Here is a 17,120-nt window from a genome sequence, read left to right as displayed (position 1 = left end):
TCTCCCTGGGTCTGGGTTCCTCAGTGTTTCCTCACGATTGTGATCCAGGGGTGTGTTTTGGGTGGAAATTCTGCGGCAGGAATGCTTAGGTCTGCTGGATGTGGCCCATGAGGAGCAGCCAGCATCACCTGCCCCTGGCCCTTGTCACCTCCTGCTTCCTGGTTTCCCCACCAGGCACCCCAAGCCTGGCTGGGCGAAGGAGACACGTGGCCGGGGACAGATCCCACCTCTGTCATTTCCTTGCTGAGTAACCTTGAGCAAGTCCCTTCCTATAAGATGGGGACACTTACAGCCAGACTAGATGTGTAAGGCCCTTCCCAGGACCTGGCATCTGGCCAGAGTATCACACTCGGGAGATGCTCTGGTGGTGGTGTCAGTGGCTTGATGACCATCTCAGCATCCCATGACAGAGGCACATGGAGCGGTGGTTACTCAGCATGTGCTCCAGGGCCCCACTGCCTGGGTTTGAACCTTGGCCCTGACATTTTCTGGCTGCACAGTCCCAGAGCAAGTGATTTAACCTCTCTCTGGGCCTCAGTCTCCTCATCTGGAAAATGGGCATCATAACTGTGCTTCACAGCATCCTTGTGAACCCAGATGTAATATGTGTGAAGCACTTAGAATGCTGCCTGGCACAGGGTGAGTGCTCTGAAATCAATACTCATTCCTATTAAATATTCACGACCCTTGGGTCTGTAATGATCCTCCTCAGATGCAGAAGGCTCCCCAGACACAGGTCTCATCCAACCCTTTTAGGAGAAGGCCCTCCCCCACAGGGAGCTTCCCGCCCAGTCCCCCGCAGAGGGCTCCACGCCGGGAGAGCCCTTCCTCCATTCACACCGCCTCCATTTTCTGTCTCCCTCAGTTCTTTATTCAGGATGGGAGGGGCCCTCTCCGGTGTGCCGCAGCCTTGGCCAAGCCCCTCATAAAAGGCCATTAAAAAAAAAGCCAGCATATAAATCAGTGCCGACCCTTTGAGACTTCCAGGGCCTCAAAGCTCATTAGAAAGACAGGCATGGGGTTGGGGTGGGTGATGCCCCTGCTCTCTTCCCCTTACATCAACGTAATTTTTAAAAAGCGCTTGCTCTGGGCACGGCTTGTGTGAGGCATTGACTTCTGCTAGCTCACTGGTACCCTTCCAGTCTGGGAAGCGGGTCCTGTGATCCCCGTTTACAGATAAGGAAACTGAGGCCCCAGAGGCTGGCTTACCTGCCCACCTCCCCTCCTATCTGGCTTATAAAATTCACCTTCTCCGTAAGATGTCCTCAGAGTGAAAAAGTATATCACTTTTAAGAAAAACAAACTTTTTTTTGAAAACTGTTGCAGCAAGTACGGCGTTCCCATTTTACCGGTGGGAACTGAGGTCAAGAGAAGGTGGTGGGGTGTTTCCCACATCATCAGGGCTGGGACATGTAGTTCCTGTCATGTCTGTCGGGGGATTGGGAGAAAAATGAGTGAGCGTGTGTGCGTGTGTGTGTGTGTGTGTGTGTGTGTGTGTGTGTGTGTGTGTGAGTAACGGTAGGGAGGTGGGGTGACCTCCTCCCCCAGTAACCGCGTCCCCCCAGGAGCTGCGCGAGCGAGTCCTCAGAGGGAAGTACCGAGTCCCTTTCTACATGTCAACAGACTGTGAGAGCATCCTGCGGAGATTTTTGGTGCTGAACCCAGCTAAACGCTGTACTCTCGAGGTAAGCCCCCAGCCCCACAACCGTCCCATCATAGCCTTCTTGGCCGACACTCTTCCTCTGCCATCAAGATCCACTACTGGAAGGTGAGGGGGGACAGGCATCCCAGGGAAAGTCTCCCAGACCCGTCCTGACGCCATCCCCCCAACAGCCTCGCCCACTCCCCGAAGTGCCAGTAATTAGCTAATGAGCTCCTAGGATGATTACAGGGTGGCGGGGACCCAGATGATGCAGAGGAGGAAGCGTGGCATCGGGAGGCTCCAGCTGGGGGGAGGGGGGTGGGGCGAGGAGGTGCTAGCTCTCAGGAAGTCCTCAATTTTGGGGTCTTAGGCCTTGGAGGTGGGGGCAGGGCAGGTAGCCCCATTTGGGGGCCCACCTGGGAGGTGGGGAGCTGTCTTTTTCCCAGTTTCTTCTGACATTGCTCTTTCCCCCTCCCTGTCCTGCCCCTGATCCTTGCAGCAAATCATGAAAGACAAGTGGATCAACATCGGCTATGAGGGTGAGGAGTTGAAGCCATACACAGAGCCCGAGGAGGACTTCGGGGACACCAAGCGAATCGGTGAGGGTCAGGGAGAGCAGAGCCACGGCCACGGACCTGGGGGTGGGAGCTGCCCAGCACCTGCCCCTTTGGTTAGCACGTCAGAGAAGTTTGCAAGGCAATTAGGGAGAGCAAAGACATCTGGGCTCCAGTCCCTGCCCTGCTACTTTCTAGCTGTGTGACTCTGAGCAAGTGGCTTCCCCTCTCTGTGTTTCTGTTTCCTCATCTGTAAAATGGGATAATCATAGAGCCTCATAGATGTGTTATGAATGTAAATAAATGCATTTACGTAAAGCACTTTTATGAGGCGTGCAATAAGTGCTGTTGTGTGTTAGCTTTGTTAAGACATGCGAAATCACAGATCGCTTCCATTAGAGCTTGGGCAAAGCCATCAGTAATCTGCATGTTTGAGGAAAACTCCCACCTTGGCACGTGCCTCACCCACCACCTCTTTAATCCTAATCCCTTCAGCCTGGAGCCCTCAAACCCTTGACCCCTAAAGCCTTAGCCCTGGAAGAGCCCCTCAGGAACCACCCAGTAACCTTCATTCTGCAGCTGAGGAAACTGAGGCCACCATCAGATCTGGCTGTGTTCATCAGGACTTTACGGTTGCAAGTAACAGAAACCAAAGCCATTCTGGCTTAAGCCAGATAATAATAATAGGTTGAACCACATGAAATTGCCATTTTCATAGCTCAAAAATTGTCAATACCAGCAACTTCATGTGATTTAACCTAAAAGTGAAGTCATTCATTCACGTAGCTAAAAAGGCCGGGGTGTGCCAGCCTTCAGGGACAGCTGGATCCTGGTGCTCAGAGGCAGTTGTTGGGGGATATTCTCGGTGGTGACTTCTTTCCCAGGCAGCTCTTCCCCCTAGGAGCAAGCTGGCAACAGCACATCCCAGTGGCCTGGACGCCGCTGAAGGAAGAGAACCATTTTCCTAATGTTCCAGTAGAAACCCCAGGGTGGTGCTCATTGATTATCCCTGATCCAATCAGTTTGACCTTGGGGATGGAACACTCTGGCCAGACCTGGGTTATATGCCTGCCCTTGGGGCTTGGAGCAGGCAGGAGTCCACCAGGTGATTTGAGTGGGGAAGCAATGTTCTTCCCAGGAAAGTTAGGGTGCTCTGGCAGACGGGGATGGACACTAGACAGGCGAAAGAGCGAGTGTTGCCACGTGATGCACAAACAGGTGGAAGGGAAGGGTCTGGGGAGACTGAACCTCCTCTCCATCCCCCTCTCCCAGAGGTGATGGTGGGTATGGGCTACACACGGGAAGAAATCAAAGAGGCCTTGACCAGCCAGAAGTACAACGAAGTGACCGCCACCTACCTCCTGCTGGGCAGGAAGACTGAGGTGAGAAGGCGTCGGGGACATCTGGGATGTGCGATGCTCCGGGTGGAGGGCCTTCTTGGGACAGAAGGGATAGGGGCTGAAGCTCCTCATCTGTCATCTTCCTGCAGGAGGGTGGGGACCGGGGCGCCCCAGGGCTGGCCCTGGCACGGGTGCGGGCGCCCAGCGACACTACCAATGGAACAAGCTCCAGCAAAGGCACCAGCCACAGCAAAGGGCAGCGGAGTTCCTCCTCCACCTACCACCGCCAGCGCAGGCATAGCGACTTCTGTGAGTATCAGCCCCACTCCCTCACATGCCATCCCTGGCCCTAAGGCCTCAGGCTCGCCTTACATCAGGGTTCTCCGGCTGGCAAGCAACAAAAACCTGCTCAAGCTCACTGCGGTGAAGGGAGGAATGTCTTATAAAGGTGTGGGGACATTGAATGGAACTTGGAAACAGCCAGGCTCAGGAAGGGGTTAGAAACTGGAAAAGCAGACACTCTCTGTGTCTTATTTCTTCTCTGCTCATCTGGTTTTTCCTTTCTTTCTTATCTATCGCATGGTGTCTTTTCCCCAGTCTGTCAACTCCTTGTAACTTGGTTTTAGAGACCAGCTCAAATAGTAGCTAAAAATCTCTTTAGTCCACTTGATATCAGGGTCCAGTTGGGATTAATCTACTTGACTAGGACACAGGAGGACACTTTGCACAAAATGACTGCCAGGAACCTGCCCTTCAGCCTCTCCTCCACATTTACTAGTGAAAAGGAGCTGGGCAGACACCTGATTATACCCCACATTCTACACCTGACAGATAGCTCACCCTCTGCATAAAAAGAATGGACCCACCACCACCACAGTGAGGCATGGGACCTTCCAAGAGGCCTCTTAGCTAACCTTCATCAAATATTACTCCTCCCCACTATTTTTTTAAACAGCATTATTGAGATAGAATTCATATATGTCAGACAGTTCACCCATTTGAAGGGTACAATTCTGTGGCGTTAGTATATTCAGAGTTGTGCATCCGTCACCACGATCAACTTTAGAGCAATGTCAATACCCTAGAAAAAACCCCACAACCCTTAGCCCTTGATCTCAACTCCCCCATCCACTCCAACCCCCAACCCCTGACAACTACAAGTCTATTTTCAATCTATAGATTTCCCTATTCTGGATATTTTGTGTCTGCCTTCTTTCACTTAGGATAATGTTGTCGAGGTTGATCCACATTTTAGCGTGGATTGATACTTAATTCCTTTTTATTGCCAAATATTCCACTGCATGGATATACTGCATTTTGTTTATCAACTGATGGACATCTGAGTTGCTGCCACCTTTGGCTATCCTGAATAACACTGCTGTGAACATTCATGTACAAGTTTTTGTGTGGATCTGTGTTTTCATTCTTCTTGGGCAAAGAACTAGGAGTGGGATTTCTGGGTCATCTGGTAACTCTGTTTAACAAGGGAGGAACTGCCAACGTTCAGCCAGCTTGGCACCCGTCCTGGGCAGGAAATGCATGGTTCTGGATGGTCAAGCCGTTCCCCTCCGCTGGGTCTCCTTTCCCCACCTATAAAATAGCAAGATTGGCCCAGAAAGTCCCTACGAAGCTTGTGACTCCAGTATCCTGTGATTAGAACATGGTAACCTTTTAAAATCCCCTCATAGATACTTTCTGGGTTCCAGGGTTCTCGGGATGAAGGATGGGTGATGGGTGTCCTGCATCCATCGCTGTAGAGCTTGTTATGGTTCTGGGACTCTTAAGTATTAAGTTTCCTGAGGATTTAACACACAGAAGTTCTGACTGTCTGACGTTCTAGAACATGTTTAACCCCTTGGTTCTAGAACCGTAAATTCCCAAATGACACAATGCAACAGTTAGACTTAATTGATATTTTCAGGTCATTACCATAATTCCCAAGATGTTCTAAGCGACCAAATTTGTTTTGTTTTGTTTTGTTTTTGAAACTAACACAGTCACATCCTTCAAAACTTGACTGCACAAAAAGAATAGACAGTAAAAAAGTCTTTGTTCTATATACCTCCCAGCTCCCAGTTCTCCTCGGAGCCAGCTACTGTGGCCAGTTTTACGTGGATTCTTTTAGAGACGTTTAACTCATATTTAAATATTTAAAGAGACAGATGTGAAAAGAAGGAGAGAGAAAGAAGAAATGTACAATGATGTGTAAATATAATATTAATAGATTAATATACTGTAAAGACATATTCTCCCCTTTTAATAGAAGTGATAGCCTGTTGGCAACATTCCTTTTTAAACAAGTATAGATAAATAGATATAGATAGATATACGCTTCTCTCCTTTTTATGCATGTGATAGCACACTGCAGACCTCATGCCTTGCCTTGCCTTTTCTACTTCACAGCCTGCTTAAACACCATTCTACATTGGAACCTTCTTTATAACTGCGTAGTATTCCATTCTCTGGCAGTATCTTGACTTATTTAGTTGTACCCATGTTAAGGGGAATTTAGGCTACTCCCAATCTTTTGGCCTTAAAAAAAAGAAGGATGCAGTGAGTAACCTGTATGTGCGTCATGTCATTTATGTGGAGCTTCTGGGTCAGTATATATGTGTCACTTTGACAGAATTTGTCAGAATGGCCTACGCAGAGGTTGAAGCCTACGTGAAGAATTCTAAGGTTCCAGAGTAGGTTCTGGCTTTTCCTAACTGTCCTCTCCCTCCACCAGGTGGCCCATCCCCTGCACCCCTGCACCCCAAGCGCAGCCCGACCAGCACGGGGGAGACGGAGCTGAAGGAGGAGCGCCTGCCAGGCCGGAAGGCAAGCTGCAGTGCCGCAGGGAGTGGGAGCCGAGGGCTGCCCCCCTCCAGCCCCATGGTCAGCAGTGCCCACAACCCCAACAAGGCAGAGATCCCAGAGCGGCGGAAGGACAGCACGAGCACCCCTGTGAGTGGTGGGGCTGGGGGGCGGGGCCAGGGATCCGACCGCTCATGGCCCAGCCTGCAGATGCCACCTAGGTCATGTTTTTCAGACTTTGCTGTTTCCCATCCTGTTCCTCAGACCATCACACAGGATTCCTTGTTGCATCTATCCAGTCATTCATTTGACAGGCGTTTATTTAGTGCTGTCTCTGCCTGAGCTTGTGCTTGATTCTAGTGTATAACTTAGCATTCAGTGTCAGAAAGAAGCAATCTGTGTGCTTTTGACAGGGAGGATTTAATACAGGGAATTAGGTGTGGTGCTAATAAAATTGTAGAAGCTAGAAGAGCAGGCTGTAAGCATGACCTACAAGAATGACATATCGCCACAGCAGAACTGACCCACCCAGGGAGCTGCTACCTCTGAGGCTGCCTCTAGTCTGTTGAATTCATGAACACACAGTCAGGACTGCAGTACAAGACGCAGAAACTTCATCCTCCACCAGAAGAGCCTCTTGCTGCCCAGAGGTCTGGAACAGCAGCACTGATGCCCTGCTGAAGCGAAGACCTTTGTCTCTGTGTGAGCAGAAGTCAAAGGGGCAAGGAGGCAGCTGCCACCCCATTTCCACCTTCCAGATCTTCACGAGTGCAAAGAATGGCAGAACCCATTTATATCCAGGACATGAGCTGCAGAGGATTCTGGGGAATGTAGTATTTGGCTTTCTTGCTTCTGCAGCTCCCTAGAATGATATAATACAAGCTGAGGAACCAGAATATCCTTAGCATTAGGAGACAAAGGTGGTAGCAGGTTACAGGAAGGTGACCAGGTTGCCGAAGCCACATAGCTCAGAGTTTGAGTTACACTGATGAGCTGTGTGACCTTGAGCAAGTAACTGCCCCTCCTGAGCTTCAGGATTCCACCCTGTGAAATGAGCTTATCAAAGAACTTGGGTTGCTGGGAGGATTTTGTACAATCTTGTACCTAAAGTACTTTACATGATGTCTGGCTCAGTAAGCACTCAACGAATGAGAGCTATTGTCACTTCACAATAAACCCACACTTTAAGGAACTAGGAAAGGAACAGCAAATTATACCCCATCCCCCCAAAAAAGGAAAAGGAAGGAAATTATAAAGAGAAAAGATCAATAAAGGAGACACCGATGTGCACTAGAGAAAATCAGCAAAGCCAACAGCTGATTCTTTGAAAAGATTAATACAATCAGTGAACCTCTCACAAGGCTGATTAAGAAAAAAGACAGCAAACACGAATTACCACTATCAGAAATGAAAAAGAGAACTTTGTTCTAACATAAAAAGATAGTAAGGTGGTATTAGGAACTACTTCATGCCAATAAATCTGACAACTTGGACAAAGTGGACAAATGTCTTTACACACAGAGTTAACCAAAACTGACACAGAAGAAACAGAAAACCTGAACAGTCTTAACACTTTTCCATAAAGAAAATTCCAGACCCAGATGGCCCTAAACGGGTAAAATCTTCCAAATTTTGAAGGAAGAAAGAATGCCAATCTTAGACTTCCAGAGGAAAGAAAGGGGCATATTCAATGAGGCAACAGAATCCTGTTAAGTTACTCCTATCCTCAGAGAGCTCACAGTGCGGTGCGGGGTGTAGACGTGTCTGTGGACAGTAGTGGTCAGTACAGAGTGACCAGGGCTGCATCAGGGAGCCCAGAGGAGGGACCTGACTCAGCCTAGGGCCAGGGTGGGGATATATTATGAACTGACACCTGAAAGATACCTAGGATACCCAAGCAGATGAGACAGCCTGTGCAAAGGCCTTTAAGAGAAAAGACAGTGTGGCGTGATTAAGTGTGTTTAAAAGTTTGACGTGGCTGGAGGTCGGGGAGAGCTGGGGGAGGAGAGGTGGGCGAGGCTGCCCCCTGGGAACTTTCCCAGACTTTCTCTCCTCCTAGCGCCAAGGCTTCCTGTGCCTCTCAGCCTGGATCGCTGGGATGGCCCACTAACCTTTCATCTCTTTAGCCAAAGTAAACCATCACCTACTCGCTTTCAGGTCACACACAGACCCCTGCCTCATTCCAAACAAGGGAGGCCGGAGAGGGTAAAATGGAGGAGTTAAGGGGTTTCCTGTGCCCCCTCACTCCCCTCCTGGCCTTTTCTTTTACAGAACAGCCTCCCTCCCAGCATGATGACCCGCAGAAACACCTACGTTTGCACAGAACGCCCAGGGGCTGAGCGCCCATCCCTTTTGCCAAATGGCAAAGAAAACAGGTATAGAGGGAGGGCAGCAATGGGGAGGGAGAAGTGGGGTGTAGGTGAGCAGGGCCCCCCTGAATCTAAGATGATAGATGTGGGGAGGGCGTTTCCCTGGGTACTGAGGAGTCTGTGTGTCTGCCCTTCCTTTGGCGGACTCTACCCATGTTCCCCCACCCCAGACCCCCCTGTAAAGCCTCCCCGCTTAATTAACTAGTCATCAGCACCAGGAAAGCAGTCTGCCCCATTCTCTGCCTACGAGTCTTGGGAACCTGAGTTGATTTTTTTTTTTTGAATGATCCATTTTTAGAACTTGAGAGAAGCCCCAGAATGTCACAGCTTCAACATCCTCTGGTTGGCTGGGTTTCAAACCGATTTGCCTGAGTCTGTTCGGTCTCTTTCAGCTGGCAAGTGAGGGAAACCAGTGCAGACTGGCTGGAGCATAAAAAGGGAAGGAATTGGTTCCCATCACAGTTCAAGTCCAGGAGTGGGGCAGGCTTCAGGGTAATGACCCTCCCGCCCACCAGGACTATAGGGCGTGACACCGAGGTGCATTCTGGGAAGCACCTGATAAATGGATGCGGGTGTTACTCTTTGGTGGAGCTGGGTAATGGAGTGGTTGAGACCAGTGATTCTGTGGCTCCTCAGCTCTTGAGTTTGCATCTTGCCTGACACTGCTAGCAGAGTGACCTTCAGCAAGTGTCTGAGCCTCTGTTTCCTCCTGTGTAATATGGGGTTGATGTTCTCTGCCTCCAAACCCCACTAGAGGGATCCAGTGGAGATCAAGTGTGTCCTGTGCCTGGCACAGAGTCTGAGACACAGTAGGCATTCAATAAGCAAGAACTTTTTTGTGGTTATTAAATTTAAAAAAGTAATAGCTAACTCTTATCAAGAGATAACCGCAAAGCACTTCTGTTAGTACGGTAGCTGGTTGAATCCCCCTAACAATTCTATGAGGTCGATCCTAGTATCTCCATTTTACAGCTGAGGAAATGAGGCACAGAGAAGTTAAGTAATTTGTCCAAGGCTACACAGCTGGTAAGTCAAGGAGCAAAGATTCCAGACTGACTGCTGTACTTGTAACCACTGTAATATATGGCCTCCTATGTATTCTGGTCAAGAGACAGTGTATAGTCAGTGTAGAGAGCCACTGCTGCAATGAAGGGACCCCCAGGGTGCAGTGGATGAGATGGAGGTTTAGTCCTCTATGATGTAACCAGCAAGAGGTAGGAGGCAAGGTCTTCCAAGGATTCAGGTTGATTCTGCCCATCCTAACATGAGGCTGCAGCTCCTGATCTGAGGCCACTGCACCAGTTTCTACCATTTCCCAACCAGCAAGAAGAGTGGAAAGAAAGTGGAGTGCCAACTGCATTCTTTTTTAGAGACATGACCCAGAAATGGTACAAAGCACTTCTGCTCATATCTTATTGGCCAGAGCATGGTCACATGACCACCTCCTAGCTGCAAAGGAGGCTGGGAAATGTAGTCTCTGACTCAGCAGCCATGTGCAATTCTCATACTCTAAGGGGTTTGGTTACTAAATGTCAAACAAGGAGGATGGATTCTGGGGGAGAGGTAGTAGCATCTGTCAGTCAGGGCTCCTTGTTTAAGATCTAGGCTCATCCTGGGGTCCCTGGAAGGATAGAAATTGGAAATCTGACTTGTGCTACCAGGACTGGGAGGGTCAGAGGGGCTGGAGGAGGGTCCTGGGATAGTAGAGCCACCTCTGCCAACACGGCATCTTGAGAGAGTTAGGAAAAGGGTTCCTTCCACTTTATTTTCACCTATTGAAAAATTTTTATAATCAGTGTAGGTCCCTTTGATGTTCACATCTATTCCTTTCCCATGTTTGAATAATAAAAGTTCAGAGAGCCAAGTGTTTTCACAGTTGGTTTCGTTCCTGAGGCTTGGATGGCGAGGGATTCATCCAAAAATACACCTGAATCTATTCAATTGCTGAGTTTGGAGCAAAGAGAGCTGGGATAGGGGACAGTTTGGAGGAGGTAGAATTTGAAGAAAGGACGGTTTGAAGGAAGGATGACTTAGGAGAGGGGAAGAGTCAGTAAAATACTACTAGGGTTGTATAGTACACAGCCTGCGCAACTGTACATGGCAGCCTCGTCTCTGAGCTCCAGGTTGGTTGAGATTTCTGATCTCAGGACAGAGCAGTGAAGAATCAGAGGGATGGGGGACTTGGCCTGCCTCAAGGCCCCACCCTGACTTGTACCTCTCTGCCCACAGCTCGGGTGCCCCACGGGTGCCCCCCGCCTCCCCCTCCAGTCACAGCCTGGCTCCCCCATCAGGGGAGCGGAGCCGCCTGGCACGTGGCTCCACCATCCGCAGCACCTTCCACGGTGGCCAGGTCCGAGACAGGCGGGCAGGGGGCGGGGGAGGTGGGGGCGTGCAGAATGGACCCCCTGCCTCTCCCACACTGGCCCATGAGGCCACGCCCCTGCCCACTGGGCGGCCCCGCCCCACCACCAACCTCTTCACCAAGCTGACCTCTAAACTGACCCGAAGGTGAGCCTCACGGGATGTGGGGGGTGGGGAGCAGGGTGAGGGGGGCTGATGGGGCCTAACCTGTCTTCTACTCTGCTCTGCTTTCTGTACCCCGACATCTCCTTCTCCTCCTCCTCTCCTTCCTCCTCCGTCACCCTTCACCTCCCTCCTCATGCTGCAGGGTTACCCTCGATCCCTCTAAACGGCAGAACTCTAACCGCTGTGTTTCGGGCGCCTCTCTGCCCCAGGGATCCAAGATCAGTAAGTCCTGTCCACCCTCTGCTTTCACTGGCTCTGCCTCCCTGTCTGCATGTCTGACTTGTGTGCAGATGTGGTGGATGGGGGTTCTGGGTGGGGGTTCTGGGAGTCGGGCAAGGGGTCTGTATGGGGGCTCTGGTTGTTCATTTATTCACTCAGTTAATAAACAATAGTCTGGCTGTTGGAGCCAGACCCTCAGGGTTCAGACCACCGCTCTGCTGAGTGACCTGGAGCAGATGACTCAACCTCTCTGGGCCTCACTTTCCTCTTTGGTAAAGTGGGGATACTAATAACAGTACCTTCCTCACAGGGTCGTTGTGCAAACTAAGTGAGGTGGTACATGGACTGAGCTTAGAATATTGCCTTGGGAAATGCTTTATAAATATTTGCTGTTATTATTATTCACTGAGTGTCTACTGTGTGCCTGGCACCATCTTGGACTCTGGAGTACAATGAACAAATTGGATAAAATCCCTGCCCAGGCAGAGCCGACATTCTAGTAGGGGACCCAGACAGAAATAACAAATAAGTAAAATATATAGACTGTCAGGTAGTGGCAAGTACTAAGGAGAAAAATAGAGCAGGGAAGGGGGGCCAGGGGTGTGGGGAAGGGAGGGTGCAGTTTTAAATGGGGCAGGCCTCACTCGCTCAGGCGTCATTTGAGCACAGCATGAAGGAGGGGTGTGTGCGTGTGTCTGTCTATCTCCTTCTTTATGTAGGTGTGTGTCTCTGCCCACCCCCACCCTCTCTTTTGATTTCCAAATTCTTCAGTATCTTTCCTCCAACCTGCACTAACCATTTCAGAATGGGCTTCTCTTCTGGGCATAGAGAGGGAGATCAAATCCTGACTCCCAGCCCTCTCCAGCCCAGCTCCAGCCACAAGGGAGGGACTGGGGCTGAGGCAGGGACTGCCCAGAGTCCTGGAGGCAGTGGGTTGGGGGAGGGGGCTCCCTATGTCCAGATTAGACACTCTGCCCCCCTCCCCTAGGGTCGCAGACGAACCTGAGAGAATCGGGGGACCTGAGGTCACAAGGTGAGTGCATTTGCTTACCCTGACTGCCCCACCAACCCCTCCCCTTTTTCCTGCCTCAGACCCCACTTGTGTAAGTACCTCTCCCCACCACCCACTCAGACCCTTAAATGGGGCCTGAGCCTCATCCCCAAGGTCAACTTGCCGAAATGCACCTATGACCCTCCTTCCTCTGCTAGCTCCTGTTACCCACCCCTCAATTGATTTCCTCTCATTTCCACCCCCATCCCTGAGCATCATCCCTTGACCATCTTAAACTTCAGCCTCTTCCATCTATAACTGACTCCTCTCCCTGTTGTCACCATATCTCCTTTCCCCTCTCATCCAGTGAGGCACAATGATTACTGACAGCTCTGGGCCAGTGGATGGCAGACGTGATCTGTACAGCCCCAGATGATAAATAGTTTAGACTTATGAGGGCCAGATAATTCATCACACCTATTTAAGTCTACCATTGTAGCACAAAAGCAGCCACATTCAATTAAAAAAACAAGTGGGTGTGGCTGTGTTCCAATAAAACTGTTTGCAAAAGCAGGCATCATACTTTGCCAAGTTTGCTTTAGTTTGACACAATGCCAGCATAGAGACCCCAGTGGAAATAAAGAGCCTTCCTAGCAGTTCTAACAGTCCCAGGACTGAATCTCATTGGCTGGAACTGGGTCACAGTCCATCCCTAAACCAATGCCTGTGGCCAGAGTGGTCAAGTACTCTGATTGGTCAGATCTGGTCAGATGCTCATCTTAGAACCAATCACAGTGGGGGGAGGATGCTCTTATTGCCCAGCTCTGAGTCATGTGTTCACCCTTGGAGCTGAGAGGCAGTCAGCCCCACCTAAACCGGAAAGACTAGATACACCCTGCTTCTCAAGGGGGACACTCTTGGTACTTGAAGAGGTCTACTTTTTTGTTAGGCAAGGCCCTCTCACACACTGCAGAATACATATCAATCCTGCACCTCCTGAACCTAATAAATGCCAGCAGTGCTCCCATCCCAAGACATTGTAAAAATCAGAAAGCCCCCAGAAATTTCCAAATATCCCTTGGGGGACAGTACTGCTCCTAGGTGAGAACGTTTAGTCTAGAGTGAGGAGGGTTGGTCCTCCAAAGGAAAAGTGACTATTACTGGAAGAAGGATATATTAGGAAACAAGCTGAGCTGCTATAGCAAAGAGACCCCGAAATATAGACAGAAATAAATTTCTTCCCTCACACAAACCGTATGTGCAGGGCAGGCTGGCAGGGCCACTCTGTCCCATGAGGTCATTCAGGTGCCCGGGGCTGTTTCATCCCCATCGCTGGAGCCCTGTCATTTTCAGTCGGGCTGGCACATGCTGCAGCCTTACAGGTGGGGCATCCAGTTTGCTTCGAAGGAGGTGATGTGGGGTTGCGCTCGTCACTTCCATGCACATCCGGGAATCTGGAGACAAGACCACACCTGGCTGCAGGGGAGGCTGGGGAATGTAGTCTCCAGCTGGGCAGCTGTATGTACAGCTGAAACTGTCACTGGGGTAGAGGAGGTTTCGAGGACACATCAAGGAGTCTGTCCCAAAGTTGGAACAGTAGGTGACCTTCTTTGTCTCTCCCATCTTTAACCCCTAATATCTTCCCACTTCAGTGGCCATCTACCTTGGGATCAAACGGAAACCGCCCCCCGGCTGCTCCGATTCCCCTGGAGTGTGAAGCTGACCAGCTCGCGCCCACCCGAGGCCCTGATGGCAGCTCTGCGCCAGGCCACCGCGGCCGCCCGCTGCCGCTGCCGCCAGCCACAGCCGTTCCTGCTGGCCTGCCTGCACGGGGGTGCGGGCGGGCCCGAGCCCCTGTCCCACTTCGAAGTGGAGGTCTGCCAGCTGCCCCGGCCAGGCCTGCGCGGAGTTCTCTTCCGCCACGTGGCAGGCACTGCCCTGGCCTTCCGAACCCTCGTCACCCGCATCTCCAACGACCTCGAGCTCTGAGTCGCCACGGCCCCGGGTCCCCTCCTCTTCCTTGTCCCCTTCGCTTTGTCAGGAGGGAAAGGGGTCAAGGAAGGGATTCTCCCTTTGCCATCACCTCGGTTTCCCCGGAATCAATTTGGGGGCAGAGATTGTCCCCTCTGCTGTCCGCCGGGGCCGCTGGGCAGGAGAGAAGAGCGAAGGGGCTTAGCAGGGGGAGCTGGCACCTTCCTGGAGCCTCCAGCTAGTCCTGTCCCCACCTCGCCCTGCCGTGGGGCACCCGAGGAAACTTTGGGGACAGGGCGGGGGCAGAAAGGGAAACAGGATACTCTTCCATTCTTCCCGAAAGCTCAAGAATTAGGCCTTGAGCAGGGGCAGGGGAGTTGCTGAGCCTAAAGACTGGAGAATTGAAGGGGTGCTTGGAGTGGGGGTCAGAGAGGCAGATTCCTTCCCCTCCCGCTCCCCTGATGCTCGGACCCCCCCATTCCTGCCCCAGGCTGGCGCGGGGCACTTTGTACAAATCCTTGTAAATACCCTCACCTCCTCCCCTCTGCAGAGATCTCTTGAGGAGCTGCCGCTCTCACCTCTGGTTTTTAAGTTATTACACCCCCACCCTCCTCCTGTCAGCCCCTCACCTGCAGCCTGTTGCCCAATAAACTTAGGAGAGTCCCCCCTCCCCCACGCTGACCCTGGGGTTTTCCTTCCCTGCCCTCACCTGCAAGTGAGATGAAGAGGAGGTGTGTGACTCTAGGCCAGTGGCTTCACCTTTCTGAGCCTCGGTTTTCTCATTTGCAGAATGGGAGTCGTGGGGGTATGAGGGTCCAGGATGATTGTGGAAGAGGGCAGGACGGAACTTGGCCTCATCCACGAGGCGCAGTTCCGCTATCGGACCCCTGTTCATCCACTCACATACCCACCACATGTTATACTGGACTCTAAGCCACTTCTTACTCCAGTAGTACATTTATTCAATAAACAGTCATTGACCGGTGCCTACTCCATGCCAGGTCCAGTGCTGGACACGGAGTCATAGGGAGCCCCTGTCTCTGGGGGACATGGGTTCGGACAAACACTTGAGATACCATTGCTCTGGGGAGCCCAGAAGAGAAAGTGAAGGGGGTTGGGGAAGGCACTCCAGAGGAACTGATGTTGGAGTTGGGTTCTGAAGGATGAATAGGAGTTGACTAGGTATCGGGTAGCCCTGGACAAAAGCCTGGAAGTGGGAGTGCATGGTATAGCTCAGAGAACTGGATAATTTCAGGGTGGCTGCTGTGTTGGGGGGTGGGTGGAGAATTAGCAAGAGAAATGCTATATTAGGACTAATAATCCATCTACACTTGGACAAAAAGGTGTTTGTTTGCTCGTGTTCTTTTGTAGGCCAGGGGTGTCTGGCTTCAGGTATGGCTGGGTCCAGGCAGCAGGCCATCTTTCTGCTTTTTTTTGGTGTAAGTTTCATCCTGGTAGTTTCACCCAGTTGGTACTTCCTGATGGCAAAGATGATCCCAGCAGTTCCAAGCTTCCATCTTTCCAGCTTAGTTGCAGCAAAAAGTTCCTTATTGCCAACTTCCAGCAAAAGTCCCAAGACCAACTCTCACTGGCCCATATAAATCATGTGATCATCCCTGAACCAGTCACTGTGACTCTGAAGTGGCCTGTCCCTAGTGCTGGACTTAGAGGAGGTTCCCCAGGCAAAAGTCAAGGTGCATAAGCTGGAGAGGAGAAGTGCAGGCACAGTAGACTTAAGCAGTAGCGGGCTGTCCAGGACAGGAGGGCAGGAGCCCTCCACCCAGGGCCTTGTGAGCAGGCTAGGCTTTAATCCGAGGGCCCTGGGGAGCCATGGAGGGTTGCAGGCAGGGGCAGGGGGAGTTGCTGAGCTTAGTCAGCAGAGGCTTATTCAGACTGTGCCTCAGTTGCCTGTAGAGGGCATGGTAGGGTCAACTCTTGTATTCACGGGGCTGATGGGAAAATCAAACAAGAAATGAAGGGTGGTAAAGATTGGTCAGGGGTGAAAAATTCAGGATCTGGGGCAGAGCTGAATTCCTATCATGAGCAAGATCAGGATAGGGCTCTGCTGAGAGACAGTAGAAAAATGAGGTGTGTGTAGGGGGAACCAACCCTGTCTCAAAATCTAAATCCCTGAGGGCTTCCTTGGCTCCCAGCCTGCTAAGGACACAGAGGTGACCAAGGCAGCCCCAGCTCACAGTCCAGTGGAGGAGGCAACTATGTCCTCAGTGATGATCCCAGAGTGGGCAGGGCTAGTTTAGGGGAGCCTAGGTCCTGGGGGAGTGCAGAGGGAGCCAGTTGCCCTAGCCAGGGAGGGCTTCCTGGAGGAGGAGCAGCTTGGCTATGACTGGGAAAATGATGAGCAGCTAACTAGACACGGTGGTGTTGCGGGGGGGTGTGCATTCCAGGCAGAGGAAACAGCATGTACGGTGGCAGCATGTACAGGTCCTTCAGCAAATGGTACGTGGCTCAGGGTGAGTATAGAGTCACTGTGAGAGATGAGGCTGGAGATGCTGGTAGGGCTTTGAAGGTCGTGGAGAGGCACCAGGGCTTTCTACCTGGGGAGCCATGGTGAGGTTGAGAGTAAGAGAGAGTCAGGGGCAGGTTTGTGTCATGAAGGGAGGGAAGGAGACAGGTTAGAAGAATAGGGAGGAGGTGGAGATGAGACAGAAGGTGGGGAGAGAAGCGGTGGACTTAAGGCTTATAAGCGGGCCA

The 17,120-nt window shown here is 51.3% G+C and overlaps 1 protein-coding gene across 4 annotated transcripts in view; it reads left to right on the top strand.

The window, feature by feature from the left end:
* The window catches only part of MARK4 (microtubule affinity regulating kinase 4), a 28,524-nt gene extending 13,121 nt beyond the window's left edge, over positions 1 to 15,403 (top strand). For 2 of the 4 annotated variants that reach the window (XM_045510590.2, XM_074369415.1), the window contains 9 exons: positions 1,566 to 1,685; positions 2,142 to 2,241; positions 3,469 to 3,578; positions 3,686 to 3,845; positions 6,265 to 6,482; positions 8,604 to 8,707; positions 10,931 to 11,209; positions 12,435 to 12,479; positions 14,090 to 15,403. In XM_045510590.2, coding sequence (XP_045366546.2) covers positions 1,566 to 1,685; positions 2,142 to 2,241; positions 3,469 to 3,578; positions 3,686 to 3,845; positions 6,265 to 6,482; positions 8,604 to 8,707; positions 10,931 to 11,209; positions 12,435 to 12,479; positions 14,090 to 14,426 — 1,473 coding nt within the window. In that variant the 3' untranslated portion in view covers positions 14,427 to 15,403. The other 2 variants (XM_074369414.1, XM_074369416.1) reach the window with 2 other exon arrangements.
* Positions 15,404 to 17,120: the final 1,717 nt, after the last annotated feature.

The sequence above is a fragment of the Camelus bactrianus genome, chromosome 9, assembly GCF_048773025.1.
Source record: "Camelus bactrianus isolate YW-2024 breed Bactrian camel chromosome 9, ASM4877302v1, whole genome shotgun sequence".
Lineage (NCBI taxonomy): Eukaryota > Metazoa > Chordata > Mammalia > Artiodactyla > Camelidae > Camelus > Camelus bactrianus.
This window is presented reverse-complemented; position numbering and strand designations above follow the sequence as displayed.